This window comes from Hypomesus nipponensis, chromosome 15 (genome assembly GCF_054491055.1).
Source record: "Hypomesus nipponensis isolate SF chromosome 15, ASM5449105v1, whole genome shotgun sequence".
Lineage (NCBI taxonomy): Eukaryota > Metazoa > Chordata > Actinopteri > Osmeriformes > Osmeridae > Hypomesus > Hypomesus nipponensis.
This window is the reverse complement of record NC_140375.1, coordinates 19,037,501-19,057,635: the sequence shown is the minus strand read 5'-3', so window position 1 is coordinate 19,057,635 and position 20,135 is coordinate 19,037,501. Positions and strand designations below refer to the sequence as shown.

Sequence of the window (20,135 nt, the reverse complement as noted above, 5' to 3'; positions counted from 1 at the left end):
ATGCAATGAATACTTTAATAAAAACAGACCAATAAATAACATCCTCATATAAATAATCTCACATAAATAGTTCCCGAAACTCAAATAGGAATAAATAGACTCAATAAATAGTTGGATTAACTCAAATGATGTCAATCCTGACAGACTTGGTGGCTCTGGGCTGAGACCACAGTGGAGCAGAGGTGAGCAGGGTCAGGTGGAACCATGCTATTGTAGTGCATTACATGATATGATGAGAATAAAGATGTGATGATGATGATGATGATGAAGATGATGAAGATGAGGCGTCTACTTGCGGTGGTCTCCAGCTGAGATGTATCCACAGGCTCTGGAGATGGTGACCAGCCTAGCCTGGAACCCTCGCAGCTTCTTACACATGCACAGACGGTTGTCAAATGTTTTATCGGTCCAGAAGCAGGAAGACGCCGCCTGGAGGAACACAGAGACATGCTGTCCTCATTCAGAGTCAGGGACACGCTGTCCTCATTCAGAGTCAGGGACACGCTGTCCTCATTCAGAGTCAGGGACACGCTGTCCTCATTCAGAGTCAGGGACACGCTGTCCTCATTCAGAGTCAGGGTATGGACATGTAACCATCTCATTTATACTGTCTCAGAGATTTAACAATCTTGATCATTGCACATTGCACTCTTCTTTATATTGAATGTTATTGTATATTTTATATAGAATTTTTAGTACATTTGATAGTAGTGGTTAAAATTATTACTGTTGTACATTTTCAACATGTTATATTTCCTACATTTTGCATTCAAAACTCTTATGTTTACCGTCTGCACCTTCCTGCCATGGTAAATTCCTTATTTGTGCAAACTTACTTGACGAATAACGATGATTCTGATTGTTGACAAACTGTATTTGTGTTTATTTTCTGGTTTCTCACTCTCCAGCTCTCTCTCTCTCTCTCTCTCTCTCTCTCTCTCTCTTTCTCTCTCCAGCTCTCTCTCTTTCTCTCTCCAGCTCACTCTCTGTATGATATGTATACGAATATACAGTAATATGAAGGCATGATTATTTGTATGTATGTAATATAATAGGAAACCACTTACTGGAATGGGCGTCTCACCAAGCTCCTCTGGGGTGTGTGGAGGTTTCTGTTTGGAGGAAAGAATCATTCAAACATTTTGGGAAGTGACAAAGTACAAATACTTGGTTACTGTACTTAGGTAGATTTTTCAGGTATTAATATTACACTGTTATTACACTTTTATTACGTTGTTATTACACTGTTATTGTGTCGTTATTACGCTGTTGTTACACTGTTGTTACACTGTTGTTACACTGTTGTTACACTGTTGTTACACCGTTGCAGAGATGGGAATTAACAAAGTACAAATACTTTGTTACTGTACCGAAGTATTTTTTTTTCTGGTCGATTTTTACTTCATAATACATTTTTTTTTTTACTTCTACTCCTTACATTTTTTACACAAATATCTGTACTTTCTTTTTATTACATTTTCAAGTCAGGCTTGTTACTTTAGTTTTAATCTGTATGTGGTGGCACGATCAATATTATTTCTTGTCATTGCACGCCTTTTTCATTTCCTGGCTATCACGCACAACCAACAAAAGCTAGTCTACGAAGCTACCATGGAGCATGGCAGAAGGCAATGCTCATCCCCTACTTTTGGGATGAAAACATTTAAATTAGGAGCGTTAATAACATGTTAACGGAATCTCACTTTAACGCGACAAAAAAATAGTGGCGTTAACGCAGGTTCCTTTGTGACCCTGGGAATAACCTGTGGTCACATGATTTCGACTGCTGACGGTTGCTGAATGATGGAGAGAGGGATTTTAGATGGGAAGTTCCATTTAAAAAGTTGCGAGACGGCTCAGTTGACAAAACTAAGGCTGTTTTTTCTGATTGTCAGGCTGAGTTTAGTTATCACCAGAGTACTTCCAGCCTAAACTATCACATGCAAGCAAAGCACACAGCTAGCAGCAGCGTTAGCAGCGTTAGCTGTAGCAGCAGCAGCGTTTGCTCTGGTAATATATGGCAGACAACACTCGCACAAGAAGTGAGCAGCTGACTGGGTTCAACAAGATAGAAACTGAATTGTTCAATATTAAGGTCAATCTGTGGTTGTTTAACTTCAGATAGGCCTAACTGGATAATAACATCCATCTAACAAGTTCAAATGGAACACAACTTAAATTGTGAGGGAGTATTATTCACTCATAAACTATACTGCTGTATTATAAACATCCACAAAATTACACTTATTCTGGAATATAAAATACATTGAAGCCTACTACAATATCCTGCTCCATAATATTCAAATCTCACTCAAACATACTTCATCTACTACACCCTTCTAATGTTATTTCCACAAAATAAAATCATTTATTGGGGTAACATTTTAGCAGATTAAATAGATTTAATAGTTTTGCGATTAGTTGTGATTAATCACGATTAATCATATGAAATAATGAGATTAATCGCGATTAAATATTTTAATTGTTTGACAGCCCTAATTTAAGTAATTTAATTAATGCAAAAAAACGATAAATTATTTTTGGAAATGTTGAGAGTTGTATATATAGAGTTGTATATTCTATCATGATTGGTTGAACTCTAATTATTAATTTCGCATATTAAGATCTATTAATTTTGAGCATGTTTTTGAAGCAATGTCATTACCTTTTGCACCCCCAATTTTAAAACCTAGAGTCACAGATGCCCATGACAACATATAAGGGAGATGTTCGAAATTGTTAGTGTGAAAAAAGATTTGGGGCGAATGCGCTGCGTATCTATAATGTCAACAATTGTATATTTTTGTATTAATGCATTAATATGACATGAAGTCCAACAGGTAGTAGTAATGGTTACTTTTGACTAAAGTATTTTTAAACATGAGTAGCTGTACTTCTTCTTGAGTGAAGGATGTGTGTTCTGTAACATCTCTGGTTATGAGTTCTTGATCTTATCTCTCTCCCCCACTCTCCCTTCCCTCCTCTCTCTCTCTCTCTCTCTCTCTGATGAAATATCGGTCTGTAATACCTGCAGCAGTTCCTGGATGGTGTTGAAAGCTGCCAGGGCGTCCTGGTGGACATGAAGGAGGTCGGAGTTCTTCTCCAGTAGGATCGTCATCTCTCTGGAGTAGTGACCCAGGTCCATGGTGATATTCCCCAGACACTCGTTCTGTCGGGAAAAAAACCAAGGGCAAGCTTATTGGGAAGTTAAGCTACCGTATCAACTGCTTAGAAAAATTGGGACTTAAAGTACTGTAGGCCTACTCTAAAGCGTGTATTTATCGTTTAGATGAGGGAAAACAAACGTTACCTCGTTGAATGATGTGATCCGTGCACCCATGCAGGCTTTACCCTGGGAGGACACACGTCAAACAATACGAAACAATAAGTGTGGCTTTGGGCAACAGTCCATCGGTAAACACATAATGTAAGCGATGGTCTTTCAAACAAATCGAAAACGACACCAGAAACTTTATCTCGCGTTTCACCGGTTGGCAGAGGATACATCTGAATGTTACCTGTCCCGTGGTTGGCGAGCAGGCCAGCGCAGTCTGGGTGTTGCTATTCATCTCCAGCGCCTGGTTGAAGCAGTTAAACCCGCTAAACAAAGACGCCTGAGGAATTAAATAAATTATTGGTTTTAGGAAAGGGATAAACACACACACACATATTTATGTAGGCTTACATATATATATGGAGATAAAGAGAGAGAGATTAATAGAGACAGATATATATATATATATATATATATATATATATATAGAGAGAGAGAGAGAGAGAGAGAGAGAGAGGGAGAGCGAGAGAAAGCGATAGATAGATAGATATATAGATTGATGGATAGATAGATTGGTGGATAGATAGTGGGGATAAACTCACTTTGTTATTGTTCAGTAGTTCCTTGGTTTTTTCCAGGAGTGTTTTGGAGAGCGACGATAAAGCTGCACATTTATCAGCATCAAGACTCTGGGGTGAGCGCACCGGGATTCCGGTGGACAAGCGCAAGGACAGCGCGAGCAGAAACACTGTGGTGTCTGCATGCACACAATCATCGCGTGTTAGAACAGGAGTCACATAGAAGGAAACACTTCAGAAGTTTTCTGTATTACAACAATTATTATTATTGTCAACAATGGTCTAATAAATGCAATCCCATCTCCACAAACAGGCCTGTGCGTTATGAATAAAACATCAGAATACTACCTCTAATAATGTTGACCTAAAACCATTATTTGCAGTTGTTTCATTGTTGAGTTGAATAACAAGGCTATAGATGTAATTAACAACAACAAAAACAACCCTAAGTATGCACTTCTGCTCCTGATAAAACGTCTGTTAAATGAGTGACATGTCAGATGAAAGTTGATAATCTGATTAATATTTTTACCAAATGAAAAGACGTAGTCTACTTACACAAATGATTGAAAGTCATTTTGATTGTGATTTGACAAGATTGTTATATCTGCCTGTCCGGTAAACTTCTGCATTTATCGAGATTGGAGGGCATATATATATTGTACCGCATGTGAAACAGGACTTTCCCGCGGCGGAGCGGCACCGCGCAGCGCAGCGCTAGCGAAACGGAAACCATAACGTCATATGTGAATTCCTAGTCAAGCAGCACAGTTACCTCGAGTGCTCGAGGGATTTGATATGAAACTATCATCTTACCTCAAGTCCCGCGTTTTGATTCGACAGACAGTTGTTCATCTTTGTGCATTGGCTGTATATGGTTAATCCTGCGGTGTTGAGGAGTGACTGTCTAAAAATAAATGGAAAAAGTATGAACAATAAGACAGTAATAGGCTACTAACAATTTCATCACAATATTGACGTAACTGCATGAGGTGATTAAACTAGGCAACACACAACACCTGCAAGTCCGAATGTAAAATGTTTTCCGAGTTGGTTTGAAGAGAATGACCAACCCCCCCAAAAAATGACTTCATGTATAAATGTGTTTGTGTGATTAATGAATGTAATGTAAATGTAATGATCGTTAGTGTCAGATAATCTCATCAGTCCCCGCTGAGTCAAGCGCCAGGGTCTGTGTCATCGTGACCATTCAGGCGGAACAAAGAACAGACACATCGGTCATATATATACTTATTTTTTACTAATTGTGTCACTTTGACTTACTGTCAAAGAGCCAATTATGATTTACTGTACACAAAGCGCCTCAGCCAAACATATCACACACCCCCACACATTATGACTTTCAGTTGTATTCGCAGGAAATCCATCCCCTGATACTACGGCGGTGGCTGCGGGGCGCGCGGAGTTCCCTGCTCTCCCCGGTGCTCTCAGTCGACACCACAACACCTCACCGCCAGTGGGCACGAGGCCTCTCTCGGTCTGTCTCTACTGTACACGCTCTCGGACACCGACATGGTGTAGGCTATGCGTGTCTCGTGAATCACGCAATTAACCAAATATTGTGCTTAACGCTGGAACACAGATCGTTCCATGATCATACTGAAATAGTGTTTGAACCATGCACGTCTGATCTTAGATTTACTGTGAGTCGTTCTCTCACTGGGCCAAGAACTACATTTCAAATTCCTTCATGCAGTTTATATGTTTCAGTTCAAATAATTTTCAAATAATTAACATATTGTCAAGACCAAAATGAGTCGAAAAAATAGGATCCACTTTAGAGACTTTCCAAGTAAAATGAGTTATAGTCTCTACATAGGGACTGGCCCTTGACGTCTGGCAGCAAGCACCAAACTGATAACATGGTCCAATGGACTTTCTTTCTCTGTGTGTGTGAAACAGTTTGTTTCACGAGAAGCTTCAGTTCCACCAGGAGAGGTGGTCAACAGAATGAACACATGACACCACAAACCAACCATATATGAAACAAAGTTTATTTTTTTATTTTACATATCTGTACATAAACATCTCTTCCCTCAAATAAAGATTTTGAATACAATAGGATGAAAATGATATTAACACACTTATTAATTTAAAACGACTTGTGTCTGAAAATCAACATTCACAAAATGTTGAAGAGCATTTCCAGTGAACGTATTAACAAAGCGACTCCACGACAAGGCAAGCATGTGTCCTCACTCTTCTAGCACCTTCAAATAAACATTTTTCTTCAGTTGAAAACTACCATTTGTGCAGAATAAAAAGAGGTCGACTTTAAAATTACTTTCCAACTTAAAAATGTTCTGAAGAGGTTTGTTTTCATAGATTTTACACAACATTATTTCTTTTCTTTTTTTTTTAATCATAACTGACTTTCTAATAATTTCTCACTATTATTTATTTGAATTTTTTTCCATAGTTTTTGTATTTGACAATTATAATTTAGTGGCGAATGTAGAAAGTTAAAAATAGAAACTAGCGAAGCAAGGCCGATCTGCACAGGAAGCCGGGAACAGTATCCATGACAACACACAATCACCTTCCTCTTCTCCCAGGAAGCAGGAAGTGATCTTCCATCCTCAGCATGGGGAACAAGCACAGAAGCAAATGAAAGGTTGGCCTTCCTCTGGGCTGCTGCGGGCATGGTGCTGGGTGTGTGAGGGGGGGCCATGCATAGACATGAGTCGATGCAAGGCAGAGGTGGAGGTGGGGGAGGAGGAGGGAGGGAGGAAGGGATGGAGGAGGAGGAGGGAGGGGGAAGGGGAGGGGGAGGGAGGGGGAGGGAGAGGGAGGAGGAGGGAGGGGGGGAGGTAGGGGAGGGAGGGAGGGGGAGGTAGGGGAGGGAGGGAGGGAGGGGGAGGTAGGGGAGGGAGGGGGAGGGAGGGAGGGGGAGGGAGGGGGAGGTAGGGGAGGGAGGGAGGGGGAGGTAGGGGAGGGAGGGAGGGGGAGGTAGGGGAGGGAGGGAGGGGGAGGTAGGGGAGGGAGGGAGGGGGAGGTAGGGGAGGGAGGCATCTCATTTAGAAGGAGTCTTCTCTGCCATGTGTTTCTGCTGGCTCTCAGCATGCCTGCAGGACACAGGAGACATCGGCCGTTAGACACGTCAACATCCAGAGTACTCTGAGCTCAGTGGTTAGAGCATTTGACTGTGCGCAAATCTCCCCTGTAAGACATTTTGGATAAAAGCGTCTGCTAAATGTTTTTAATATTTTTATACTATAAAATAAACGTAATACCATGTAATAAATAATATCTGTTCATAATGAATGTGTTAATTTAACAGATGTTTGGATCTATAACAGTAGTTAAACATTAATACAGTAGTTATTAACATTAATACAGTAGTTATTAACAGTAATACAGTAGTTATTAACAGTAGTAAATAATAGTCATTACTAATGTGTTTATTTTGATCCTAGACAGCAGACATAATGTTGGTGCCTCCATCTGATCAGATCTTATATGTCGTGTGTGTAGCTGGTCAGGTGTGTGTAGCTGGTCAGGTGTGTGTGTGTGTGTAGCTGGTCAGGTGTGTGTGTAGCTGGTCAGGTGTGTGTGTGTGTAGATGGTCAGGTGTGTGTAGCTGGTCAGGTGTGTGTAGATGGTCAGGTGTGTGTGTGTGTGTAGCTGGTCAGGTGTGTGTAGCTGGTCATGTGTGTGTAGATGGTCAGGTGTGTGTGTGTGTGTAGCTGGTCAGGTGTGTGTAGATGGTCAGGTGTGTGTGTGTGTGTAGCTGGTCAGGTGTGTGTGTGTGTGTAGATGGTCAGGTGTGTGTGTGTGTGTAGCTGGTCAGGTGTGTGTAGATGGTCAGGTGTGTGTGTGTAGCTGGTCAGGTGTGTGTAGATGGTCAGGTGTGTGTGTGTGTGTAGCTGGTCAGGTGTGTGTGTGTGTGTGTGTAGATGGTCAGGTGTGTGTGTGTGTGTAGCTGGTCAGGTGTGTGTAGATGGTCATGTGTGTGTGTGTAGCTGGTCAGGTGTGTGCGTGTAGCTGGTCAGGTGTGTGCGTGTAGCTGGTCAGGTGTGTGCGTGTAGCTGGTCAGGTGTGTGCGTGTAGCTGGTCAGGTGTGTGTGTACCTGGTCAGGTCCTCTATATCCACCAGCATGGCGTCCTGCTCCATGTGCAGCTCGTCACGGAGCAGCAGCAGCTGAACAAGCTCCTCATTCAGAGCTGCAGGAGAGGAACAGGAGAGGAACAGGAGAGGAACAGGAGAGGAACAGGAGAGGAACAGGAGAGGAACAGGAGATGAACAGGAGAGGAACAGGAGAGGAACAGGAGAGGAACAGGAGAGGAACAGGAGATGAACAGGAGAGGAACAGGAGAGGAACAGGAGATGAACAGGAGAGGAACAGGAGAGGAACAGGAGATGAACAGGAGAGGAACAGGAGAGGAACAGGAGAGGAACAGGAGATGAACAGGAGATGAACAGGAGAGGAACAGGAGAGGAACAGGAGATGAACAGGAGAGGAACAGGAGAGGAACAGGAGATGAACAGGAGAGGAACAGGAGAGGAACAGGAGATGAACAGGAGAGGAACAGGAGAGGAACAGGAGAGGAACAGGAGAGGAACAGGAGAGGAACAGGAGAGGAACAGGAGAGGAACAGGAGATGAAGGTTAAAGGAACATTAGAGTAACTGGTGTGTGTGTGTGTGTGTCTGAAACTCACCTTCTATCTGAGAGTGCAGGTCGTTGACTATGACCTGCAGCTGCCCCAGGGACATGTCTCTAAGGTCGGCCTGCTTCAGACTCCTCTTCATCAGGCTCTCACTGATGTGGGGCATGTGGGGCAGCTGTGGAGACAAACACAAACGCCCGCCACACACACACATTAATCCTCCAATATCGATAGCCGTTCCTTGTGTGAGTAATGTAAGTGTGGGAACTGTGTATGTAATTCCCCAGTGTGTCCAGCAGGGGGCCAGCAGTGACCAGAACAGTGTAGTGACAGATTTGGAGCTTGAAAACAAAGTTCTTCTTCTTGTATCTGTGATAAACCCCTGCAGTTTCTACTTCCTCCAGTAACAACTGTTTCACCCTCCAGTCCCTTCTCCCTCCCCTTCTCCCTCTTTCATCTCTCTCTCTCTCTCTCTCTCTCTCTCTCTCTCTCTCTCTCTCTCTCTCTCTCCCATCTCTATCCCTCCCCTCTATTTCTACGCTCGGCTCTTTAATAACGCCACATCAGACACCACGTTGATCAACCACAAAGCATTATGGGAATTCTACCATTTGCAGAAGACAGCACTTTCCCCTCTTTTAACCAGCTTACCTCCCTGGAAAACAAACTCCATCCCTCTCCTCCCTCATCACTCTCTCTATGTCTCTCTGTCACTCTCTCTCTCTCTCTCTCTCTCTGTCACTCTCTCTCTCTCTCTCTCTCTCTCTCTCTCTCTCCCTCGCTCTCTGGGTGGAGGTCACTTGTGGGGGAAGCCAGTTTCTCTTTCACTTTACCTCCTCCCTCTCCCTCTTTCACTCTGATAATGCTGTGACTGGCTCCATGTCAACACTTCCTCTATGTCATCACTTCCTCTATGTCATCACTTCCTCTATGTCATTACGGAGACAGAGAGAAAGAGAGTGGGTGAGAGAGAGTTGGTGGGTGAGAGAGAGTTGGTGGGTGAGAGAGAGCGAGAGAGAGAGAGAAAGAGAGGTGCTGACAGGGGAAGGCTGACTAGGTGAAAGAAAAAAAATCTGAGAGAAAGTGAATCTATGCTATTCACATCGCTGTTAGCATCTATGCTATTTATATTGCTGTTAGCATCTATGCTATTTATATCGCTGTTAGCATCTATGCTATTTATATCAGTGTTAGCATCTATGCTATTCACATCACTGTTAGCATCTATGCTATTCACATCAATTTTAGCATCTCCATCCCTGCTCCTGGAGAGCTTCCTGCCTGTAGGTTTCCCTCCTACTCTAATCCAGCACACCTGATTCTAATAATGAGCCAGTTGAATCAGGTCAGATAAGTGTGATTGGAGCAGGAACAAACAGGCAGGTAGCTCTCCAGGAGCAGGGTCTGAGACTTCTCCAACCTAACCCTAACACCATGTTCCACTCCACCGACAGACTCCAGTTCAGGCTCACATGACCTGAACTTCCTCGTTAGCCGAGCAGCTCGAGCAGGGTCAGAAGTTAAAGGTCGGGGTGATGATGTCACAGCATTCAGACAAGATCTCTCCTGACTGGTGAACACAGAGACACGCCCAAACCCCTGAGGCCTTCTGAGATATGAATTATAGAAGCCACCCACTCCTCACTAAATAGATAAAGAGTCTGTGTGTGTGTGTGTGTGTGTGTGTGTGTGTGCGCGTACAGTATGTGTGTGTGGTGAAGGCAAGCCAGTCGACAATGTTAAAATAGTTATGAACATCAAGCTCTTATGAAATAAGAAGAAGCTGACAGCTCCTTAACAGAGGAGAGGAGGAGAGAAGAAAGATGAAGAGTTCCTGCTGCAGTACTGATATGAGTCTAGTATTAGTTATACTACAGTACTACTGCAGTACTCACCAGATCGGCCACAGGGGATTTCTTGCGGTTCTGCTTCTCCACCTCCACCTGCATCTTGGCCATGGGTTTAGCCATCGCCAGGGCCAGCTTAGCCTCCGCCTGCAGCTTCTTCTGTCGGCTCAGGAAGTCCAGGTCCTCCAGAGACTCACTGTCTTCTTCTGTGGTGTCTCTGTCTGAGTATGAAGAGCTCTGCTTGGACTGGGGGGAGGAGAGAGGGAGAAGAGAGGGGGGGAAAGGGAGAAGAAAGGAGGAGAGAGAAAGAAGAGAGGGGAGAGGGAAGTTAAGGAAAAGGTAAGGTTTTCACACAATTTCTCATCTGAGGTTCTGGAAGGTCTGTAGACTCAGGGTCACTACAGTCTCCTGCTCCCTCCTTCTCTGTCTCTCTCCTTCTCTGTCTCTCTCCTTCTCTGTCTCTCTCCTTCTCTGTCTCTCTCCTTCTCTGTCTCTCTCCTTCTCTGTCTCCCTCCTTCTCTGTCTCCCTCCTTCTCTCTCTCCCTCCTTCTCTGTCTCCCTGCTTCTCTCTCTCCCTCCTTCTCTGTCTCCCTGCTTCTCTCTCTCCCTCCTTCTCTGTCTCCCTCCTTCTCTTTCTCCCTCCCACCCATAACTTGTTCTCTTTAGTGTGAATCATGTAAAGGTAGCTCTCCCGCTGATCTCTAGGTCAACAGAATGACTGTTTCTACAATAACTCTGCTCTCATTCTGACATGGGGTTTCCCCCGCTTTTGTGACAAATGTGTGAGTTGTATGTGTGGATGTGTGTGTGTTATGTGTGTGTGTTTGTGTGTGTGTTACCATAGGGGACAGGGGGGTGTCCAGACTTGTCTCTGTCTTGCTGTCATCTGCATCGCTGTCCTTGTCACTGCTGCTGTCGTTGACAAAACAGATCTGCAGGTTCATCCCACTCTGGAGTCTGGAGAGAGAGAAAGAGACAGACAGACAGAGAGAGGGAGAGAGAGAGAGAGAGACAGAGAGAGACAGAGATGGAGAGAGAGAGAGAGAGAGAGGGAGGGAGGGAGACAAAGAGAGAGAGACAGAGAGAGACAGGGAGAGAGAGAGAGGTAGAGAGGGAGGGAGAGAGGGAGAGAGAGAGAGGGAGGGAGACAAAGAGAGAGAGACAGAGAGTGACAGGGAGAGAGAGAGAGGTAGAGAGGGAGGGAGAGAGACAGAGAGAGACAGGGAGAGAGGGAGACAAAGAGAGACAGACAGAGAGAGGGAGAGAGAGAGAGAGGGAGACAAAGAGAGAGAGACAGACAGAGAGAGGGAGAGAGAGAGAGGGAGGGAGACAAAGAGAGAGAGACAGAGAGAGACAGGGAGAGAGAGAGAGGTAGAGAGGGAGGGAGAGAGACAGAGAGAGACAGGGAGAGAGGGAGACAAAGAGAGACAGACAGAGAGAGGGAGAGAGAGAGAGAGGGAGAGAGGGAGACAAAGAGAGAGAGACAGACAGAGAGAGGGAGAGAGAGAGAGGTAGAGAGGGAGGGAAGGAGAGAGACAGAGAGAGAGAGAGGTAGAGAGGGAGGGAGGGAGACAGAGAGAGAGAGAGAGAGAGAGAGAGAGAGAGAGAGAGAGAGAGAGAGAGAGAGAGAGAAAGAAAGAGAGAGAAAGAAAGAGAGAGAAAGAGAGAGGGAGAGAGGTCAGAAGATGAGATAAAGGATGTACCTTCATGCGAGCTCTCCCCAGGCCTCTGAGACCAGACCAGTAAAAGCCTTAACGAGGCCCTGTGTGTGAGGTTATGATAAAGCCTTAACGAGGCCCTGTGTGTGAGGTTATGATAAAGCCTTAACGAGGCCCTGTGTGTGAGGTTATGATAAAGCCTTAACGAGGCCCTGTGTGTGAGGTTATGATAAAGCCTTAACGAGGCCCTGTGTGTGAGGTTATGATAAAGCCTTAACGAGGCCCTGTGTGTGAGGTTATGATAAAGCCTTAACGAGGCCCTGTGTGTGAGGTTATGATAAAGCCTTAACGAGGCCCTGTGTGTGAGGTTATGATAAAGCCTTAACGAGGCCCTGTGTGTGAGGTTATGATAAAGCCTTAACGAGGCCCTGTGTGTGAGGTTATGATAAAGCCTTAACGAGGCCCTGTGTGTGAGGTTATGATAAAGCCTTAACGAGGCCCTGTGTGTGAGGTTATGATAAAGCCTTAACGAGGCCCTGTGTGTGAGGTTATGATAAAGCCTTAACGAGGCCCTGTGTGTGAGGTTATGATAAAGCCTTAACGAGGCCCTGTGTGTGAGGTTATGATAAAGCCTTAACGAGGCCCTGTGTGTGAGGTTATGATAAAGCCTTAACGAGGCCCTGTGTGTGAGGTTGTGATAAAGCCTTAACGAGGCCCTGTGTGTGAGGTTGTGATAAAGCCTTAACGAGGCCCTGTGTGTGAGGTTATGATAAAGCCTTAACGAGGCCCTGTGTGTGAGGTTATGATAAAGCCTTAACGAGGCCCTGTGTGTGAGGTTATGATAAAGCCTTAACGAGGCCCTGTGTGTGAGGTTATGATAAAGCCTTAACGAGGCCCTGTGTGTGAGGTTATGATAAAGCCTTAACGAGGCCCTGTGTGTGAGGTTATGATAAAGCCTTAACGAGGCCCTGTGTGTGAGGTTATGATAAAGCCTTAACGAGGCCCTGTGTGTGAGGTTATGATAAAGCCTTAACGAGGCCCTGTGTGGGAGGTTGTGATAAAGCCTTAACGAGGCCCTGTGTGGGAGGTTGTGATCTCCCTCGCTGCACCCCCGTGTCCTGAGACAGGGATCAACACGGGAGGACGCGTCCTGTTGGCTTGATCCAAGCAGGAAGCATATCAGGATGCAGATTAGACCAATGACTGTCTTGACTGTGTGTAAGAGAGTAAGTAAGTGTATGGGTCTGTGTGTGTGTAAATGTGTGTGTGAGAGTGTGTGTGTGTATATGTGTGAGAGTGTGTGTGTGTGTATGTGTGTGTGAGAGTGTGTGTGTGTGTATGTGTGAGAGTGTGTGTGTGTGTATGTGTGTGTCAGGGGCTTACCCAGAATAATGTTTTTGGGTTAGAAAAATATTAATAGGCATCTTTTCAGTTTTTTTTTCTTATTTACCGGTCCATAATTTTTCGGAGATATTTTCGTTTTTGGGTAGGCCTTAGAACAAATTGGGTAGGACTGTGCCTACCCAGGCCTACGTCCCTGGTGTGTGTGTATGTGTGAGTGTGTGTGTGTGTGTTTAGGGAAGTGAAAGGGAGAAGGCTCTATGTTGACTGTCGATATGAGCATAACTTGTCCCCCTGTTCAGAAAGGCTCCACATACCAGGAACAGAGGATGATGGGAAGGATGGTTGGTGAAATTCCCCAAGAACAACGTTTTATTAGTAAACATGTTACCAGTAAACCTTCCTGATTTTACCAGCTAACAGTCATCCCTCTGACAGCTTCAACTTTCTAGAACTAAAGGTCACCAAGAGACATTCTGAGAAACACACATTTACCAGCAAACCTTCCTGATTTTACCAGCTAATGGTAACCCCTCTCGCACACACACACTACCCCCCCCCCCCACACACCATCTCTCTCTCTCTCTCTCTCTCTCTCTCTCTCTCTCTCTCTCTCTCTCTCTCTCTCTCTCTATCTGTCTCTCTCTCTCTCTCTCTCTCTCTCTCTCTCTCTATCTGTCTCTCTCTCTCTCTCTCTCTCTCTCTCTGTCTCTCCCTACCGTGAAGACAGGCTCGGCTTGCCGCTCTTGTTGCAGCTGGTGTAGAGGCCTGGCCCCTCGTCAAAGAAGCTCCCCAAGGCCAGCTTCTGTCTGATGGACTCACGCTCATTCTTCTGGGCCTGTGGACACAACACAGCCACATCAGCCCATTACCACATCATCACATCCCACAGCACTGTTACACATCATCACATCCCACAGCGCTGTTACACATCATCACATCCCACAGCGCTGTTACACATCATCACATCCCACAGCGCTGTTACACATCATCACATCCCACAGCGCTGTTACACATCATCACATCCCACAGCGCTGTTACACATCATCACATCCCACAGCGCTGTTACACATCATCACATCCCACAGCGCTGTTACACATCATCACATCCCACAGCATTGTTACACATCATCACATCCCACAGCGCTGTTACACATCATCACATCCCACAGCGCTGTTACACATCATCACATCCCACAGCGCTGTTACACATCATCACACCCCACAGCGCTGTTACACATCATCACATCCCACAGCGCTGTTACACATCATCACATCCCACAGCGCTGTTACACATCATCACATCCCACAGCGCTGTTACACATCATCACATCCCACAGCACTGTTACACATCATCACATCCCACAGCACTGTTACACATCATCACATCCCACAGCACTGTTACACATCATCACATCCCACAGCGCTGTTACACATCAACACATCCCACAGCACTGTTACACATCATCACATCCCACAGCACTGTTACACATCATCACATCCCACAGCACTGTTACACATCATCACATCACACTTACACACCCATAACATATTCATTTACACACACATTCAGTATATATCAGTTGAGGTCTTAAAAGTCGAGGTCTCAAAGATTGGTCTGGATTTACCAGACACAGTGTAAAGTAACCACATCTACCAGACACCAGCAGTATAATATCCACCAGCAGTATAATATCCACCAGCAGGTGGCGCCAGATGAGAGGAAAAAGATCGGACAAGAATGCTCCGTATGCATCACAACATCCAAACACACACACTCACTTACTCACTCGCGCACTCACACAAACAGTGCATGCCACTTTTGACGGGTTACCAAGGTAACCAGCAGAAATCAAGTTTATATCTGTTTGATCTGCATGTGATTCACTCATCAAATCAACACTGACTGTATATTCTGCTGTACTCTATTCTTATCTACTGTAATAGAATAATTTAACCAAAAACGAAGGAATTTTAGGAAGATAGTCTTTCCAGTAATATGTGAGTAGGGAGTAGCAGAAACTGTAACGTGTGTGTGTGTGTGAGAGTGAGTGTGTGGGTAAGTGTGTGAGTGATGTGTAAGAAAGAGTTCAGAGGGTTGGGTATTGACCTCCATCTCTCTAAGGGGCGCACAATACCTTTTCAAACACACACAGCTCCCCCTTCTCCACGCAGAATAGAAAGAATCAGGCCTTTCAGACATGACAAGAGAAGACTGAGAGGAGAGGTGTTGGAGAGGAGGAGAGAGCATGAGAGGAGAGGTAGAAGGGAGGACAGGGAGAAACATGATGGCTCTAGGTGTAACCCCACCTTCTTTTCCCTCCCTCCCTCCCTCCCTCCCTCCCTCCCTCCCTCCCTCCCTCCCTCCCTCCCTCCCTCCCTCCCTCCCTCCCTCCCTCCCTCCCTCCCTCCCTCCCTCCCTCCCTCCCTCCCTCCCTCCCTCCCTCCCTCCAGAGGGTCCACTGGAAGACCTGATATTTCCATAATCCTTCTCCACTCCACACAAGAGGCCCACACACACACACAAACAGACACACAAACACAGACACACAGACAGACACACCAACACAGACACACACAGACAGACACACACACAGACAGACACACAGACAGACAGACACACAAACACAGACACACAAACACAGACACACACAGACAGACACACACACAGACAGACACACAGACACACAAACACAGACACACACACACAGACAGACACACAGACAGACACACAGACAGACACACACAAGAGACACACCACTGACACTGCCAACAGACCATGGCAGTGGAGTCAGGTGGCTGAGCGATTAGGGATTTGGGCTAGTAATCTGAAGGTTGCTGGTTTGATTCCCAGCAGTGCCAAATGACGTGTCCTTGGGCAAGGCACTTCCCCCTTCTTGCCTCGGGGGGAATGTCCCTGTACTTACTGTAAGTCGCTCTGGATAAGAGTGTCTGCTAAATGACTAAATGTAAATGTAATTGCGGAAAAGGTGCCTGTGTGTGTGTGTGTGTGCCTATGTGTGTGCCTGTGCCTGTGTGTGTGTGTGTGTGTGTGGTCCCAGTAACAAGCAGCTTGCTGAGTCAGACATGGTCATGCTATTGTCCTAACTTCCTGTCAGTCTGGAACTCTCTCTCCGCAGAAAGTCAAACAGGAAGCCTGGTGTGTGAGAGAGAAGTTGATGTTTTTACAGGTCATCATGACCATGAAGCTGTAGAGGTGAGGAATCTGCCATGAGAAGAGTCCACAAATGGACAAGCCACCTCCCTTTCTCCCCCTCCACCATCACAGTAACACCAGCCACCTCCCTCTCTCCCCCTCCACCATCACAGTAACACCAGTCTCCCTCTCTCCCCCTCCACCATCACAGTAACACCAGCCACCTCCCTGTGTCCCCCCTCCACCATCACAGTAACACCAGCAACCTCCCTCTCTCCCCCTCCACCATCACAGTAACACCAGCCACCTCCCTGTGTCCCCCCTCCACCATCACAGTAACACCAGCCACCTCCCTGTGTCCCCCCTCCACCATCACAGTAACACCAGCCACCTCCCTCTCTCCCCGCTCCACCATCACAGTAACACCAGTCTCCCTCTCTCCCCCCTCCACCATCACAGTAACACCAGCCACCTCCCTGTGTCCCCCCTCCACCATCACAGTAACACCAGTCTCCCTCTCTCCCCCCTCCACCATCACAGTAACACCAGCCACCTCCCTGTGTCCCCCCTCCACCATCACAGTAACACCAGTCTCCCTCTCTCCCCCTCCACCATCACAGTAACACCAGTCTCCCTCTCTCCCCCCTCCACCATCACAGTAACACCAGTCTCCCTCTCTCCCCCCTCCACCATCACAGTAACACCAGTCTCCCTCTCTCCCCCCTCCACCATCACAGTAACACCAGTCTCCCTCTCTCCCCCCTCCACCATCACAGTAACACCAGTCTCCCTCTCTCCCCCCTCCACCATCACAGTAACACCAGTATGTTCCCCTCCCCAGTCTCACTCCAGTGCATCGTGTGTGAGTGTGTGTGCTCCAGTCTTCCAGGCAGAGATACATTCCTCTCCAGATAAGGAATTTGACCTTTGACCTCTTCAGTACAGTTCAAACACGGGTCACAGCTTAGGGCTGGCCCTGTCACTCAGAGTGTGTGTGAAGGTGCGTGTGTGTTCCATGTGACGATCTCTCTCTCTCTCTCTCCCCCTCCCTCTCTCTCTCTCTCTTTCACAGACACACACACACCCTCTCTGTGAGGTCGAGGGGAAAAGCCTGGAAAATCATGTCATTCATTCCAACATATATCCTTCCTCTGTTCTGTCTTTACTCAGTCTCCCTCCCTCCCTCCCTCCCTCCCTCCCTCCCTCCCTCCCTCCCTCCCTCCCTCCCTCCCTCCCTCCCTCCCTCCCTCCCTCCCTCCCTCCCTCCCTCCCTCCCTCCTTCCTGCTCATCCACCAAGCAGCACAGTTAGAGAGGGAGAGAGAAGGGAGAGAGGGGGGGAGAGAGGGAGTTGTTGGAAAGAGCTGTCCTATCAGGCACACACACGGTGTGTGTGGTGTGTGTGGTGTGTGTGGTGTGTGTGGTGTGTGTGGTGTGTGGTGCGTGTGGTGTGTGGTGTGTGGTGTGTGTGTGGTGTGTGTGGTGTGTGTGTGGTGTGTGTGGTGTGTGTGGTGTGTGTGGTGTGTGTGGTGTGTGGTGTGTGTGTGGTGTGTGGTGTGTGTGGTGTGTGTGGTGTGTGTGGTGTGTGTGGTGTGTGTGTGGTGTGTGGTGTGTGTGGTGTGCGTGGTGTGTGTGGTGTGTGTGGTGTGCGTGGTGTGTGTGTGGTGTGTGTGGTGTGTGTGGTGTGTGTGGTGTGTGTGGTGTATGTGGTGTGTGGTGTGTGTGTGGTGTGTGGTGTGTGGTGTGTGTGGTGTGTGTGGTGTGTGTGGTGTGTGTGTGGTGTGTGGTGTGTGTGGTGTGCGTGGTGTGTGTGGTGTGTGTGGTGTGTGTGGTGTGCGTGGTGTGTGTGTGGTGTGTGGTGTGTGTGGTGTGTGTGGTGTGTGTGGTGTGTGTGGTGTGCGTGGTGTGTGTGTGGTGTGTGGTGTGTGTGGTGTGTGTGGTGTGTGTGGTGTGTGTGGTGTGTGTGGTGTGTGTGTGATCCAGCAGGGATTAGAGACAGCGATGCTGCTCCCTCCCTCCATGTGAAGGTAAAAATAGAGACTCTGTCTCTGCTCCAGAATCACTACATGATCTACTCAACTATCACTGCACACACACACACACGACAGCATGCTTCATTTCATTACTAAGTCACATTGTTCATCTTGTCCCTTGGCAGCGTGTGGTCAGTGCCGCCGCTCCCATAACGCGCACTACGCAAGTCCTGAGGGGGCACCACAAAATAGACAACTGAAAAATCATCATAGTTATTATAATTATAATGCCGATATTATTTCAGTAGGCCTATATAAATATTACGCACCTTTTAGGCATGTTTATCACAAAACAGGCAAAACAAGATATATTTAATTGCTCAAAAAACGTTATGATGGTGCCCCCCCCACCCCACAACAAAATACAAATACACACTCAACTTTCCAAGCTCGCCGTGGGTGCCCTTTTCTATCTCAGTGGCCTGACGAACTTTGACAGTAGGATAGGTAAACTTTTCGAAAATGGCCTTAAAAAGACAACAGGAGTCAGGGTCAGAAAAAGAAATAAACTGCGAGATGATGCCCGTGCATCACTTTCAGGTAAGTCCATGTTTAATTATTGTTAAATACGGGAGATGTGCTGCAAACTTATAGTTAGCCTATGCATACACCTCGAACTAGCTGACGTTATTGCTAATTTTAGCACACTCAAATATGTTAGGTGCAAACTAAATTTAGATTTTACTGTTAAACATTATCTATGCATTTGAAATAACTGACGCCAGCTAGATGTTACTTTACTGTACATTCTATGACACTTTTATATTCGATTGATCAAACAGTTTTTAAATGAGTAATAAAGGTGGAGAGCTCCTAGGCTGCATGCTTTCAGTTTTAAATGTTTATAATTAATTTGGAAAAACATGCTAAGAAACGTAAGGGTGGGGCTGAAAAATTAAGAGACAAAAATACATCACCTTCACTAGACAAGGTTTTACCAATTGAAAAACGGCAGTTTATGTTACATATTTTGTTTATGCTCCAAAAACTATTATGCACTCAAATAAAGACCCCAAAATTTAGCTTGTGCGCATTGCGCGCTTGCATTAACTCCGTAACCAGCATCATATCAAACACAGAATGTGGATGCATTGACAGGGCAGCTGTGGTGGTGGTGGTGGGGGGGGCATCATAAAGGAATTATGCGTAGGGCACCAAAATGGCTAGCGGCGGCACTGCGTGTGATGATGTCAGTGCGAGACAATATTGACCAGTGAATCACAGTTGCCACACGCACTCACACCACCCCTACAAACACACCCTACACACACCCTACACACACCCTACAAACACACCCTACACACACCCTACACACACCCTACACACACCCTACACACACACCCTACACACACCCTACACACACCCTACACACACACCCTACACACACCCTACACACACCCTACACACACCCTACGCACACCCTACACACACACCCTACACACACCCTACACACACCCTACACACACCCTACACACACCCTACACACACCCTACGCACACACCCTACACACACCCTACACACACACCCTACACACACCCTACACACACCCTACACACACCCTACACACACCCTACACACACCCTACGCACACACCCTACACACACCCTACACACACACC

General features: G+C 46.3%; 2 protein-coding genes across 6 annotated transcripts in view; both read right to left on the bottom strand.

Annotated features, from left to right (window-relative positions):
* Positions 1-288: 288 nt before the first annotated feature.
* il12a (interleukin 12a) lies at positions 289-5,387 on the bottom strand. The gene is made up of 6 exons (XM_084674824.1): positions 5,363-5,387; positions 3,877-4,031; positions 3,519-3,614; positions 3,311-3,352; positions 3,029-3,169; positions 289-429 (listed from the first exon to the last, which is right to left on the bottom strand). The coding sequence occupies exons 1-6, from the start codon at positions 5,385-5,387 to the stop codon at positions 289-291; spliced, it is 600 nt and encodes a 199-aa protein (XP_084530950.1).
* A 1,464-nt stretch (positions 5,388-6,851) lies between these two features.
* Positions 6,852-20,135, bottom strand: part of schip1 (schwannomin interacting protein 1) — a 90,349-nt gene continuing 77,065 nt past the window's right edge. For all 5 annotated transcript variants that reach the window (XM_084674929.1, XM_084674931.1, XM_084674930.1 and 2 more), the window contains 6 exons: positions 14,049-14,167; positions 11,170-11,287; positions 10,379-10,576; positions 8,535-8,658; positions 7,944-8,037; positions 6,852-6,938 (listed from right to left, as the gene is read on the bottom strand). In XM_084674929.1, the coding sequence (XP_084531055.1) occupies positions 6,887-6,938; positions 7,944-8,037; positions 8,535-8,658; positions 10,379-10,576; positions 11,170-11,287; positions 14,049-14,167 (705 nt within the window). In that variant the 3' untranslated portion in view covers positions 6,852-6,886. The remainder of the gene's footprint in view (positions 6,939-7,943; positions 8,038-8,534; positions 8,659-10,378; positions 10,577-11,169; positions 11,288-14,048; positions 14,168-20,135) is intronic.

Coding starts and splice junctions, on each gene's coding strand:
- il12a (XM_084674824.1), bottom strand. CDS start 5,387: ATGTCGGTGTCCGAGAGCGTGTACA. Junction 3,615..3,876: donor AACTACTGAACAATAACAAA/GTGAGTTTATCC, acceptor TTAATTCCTCAG/GCGTCTTTGTTTAGCGGGTT. Junction 3,353..3,518: donor GCTCGCCAACCACGGGACAG/GTAACATTCAGA, acceptor GTGTCCTCCCAG/GGTAAAGCCTGCATGGGTGC.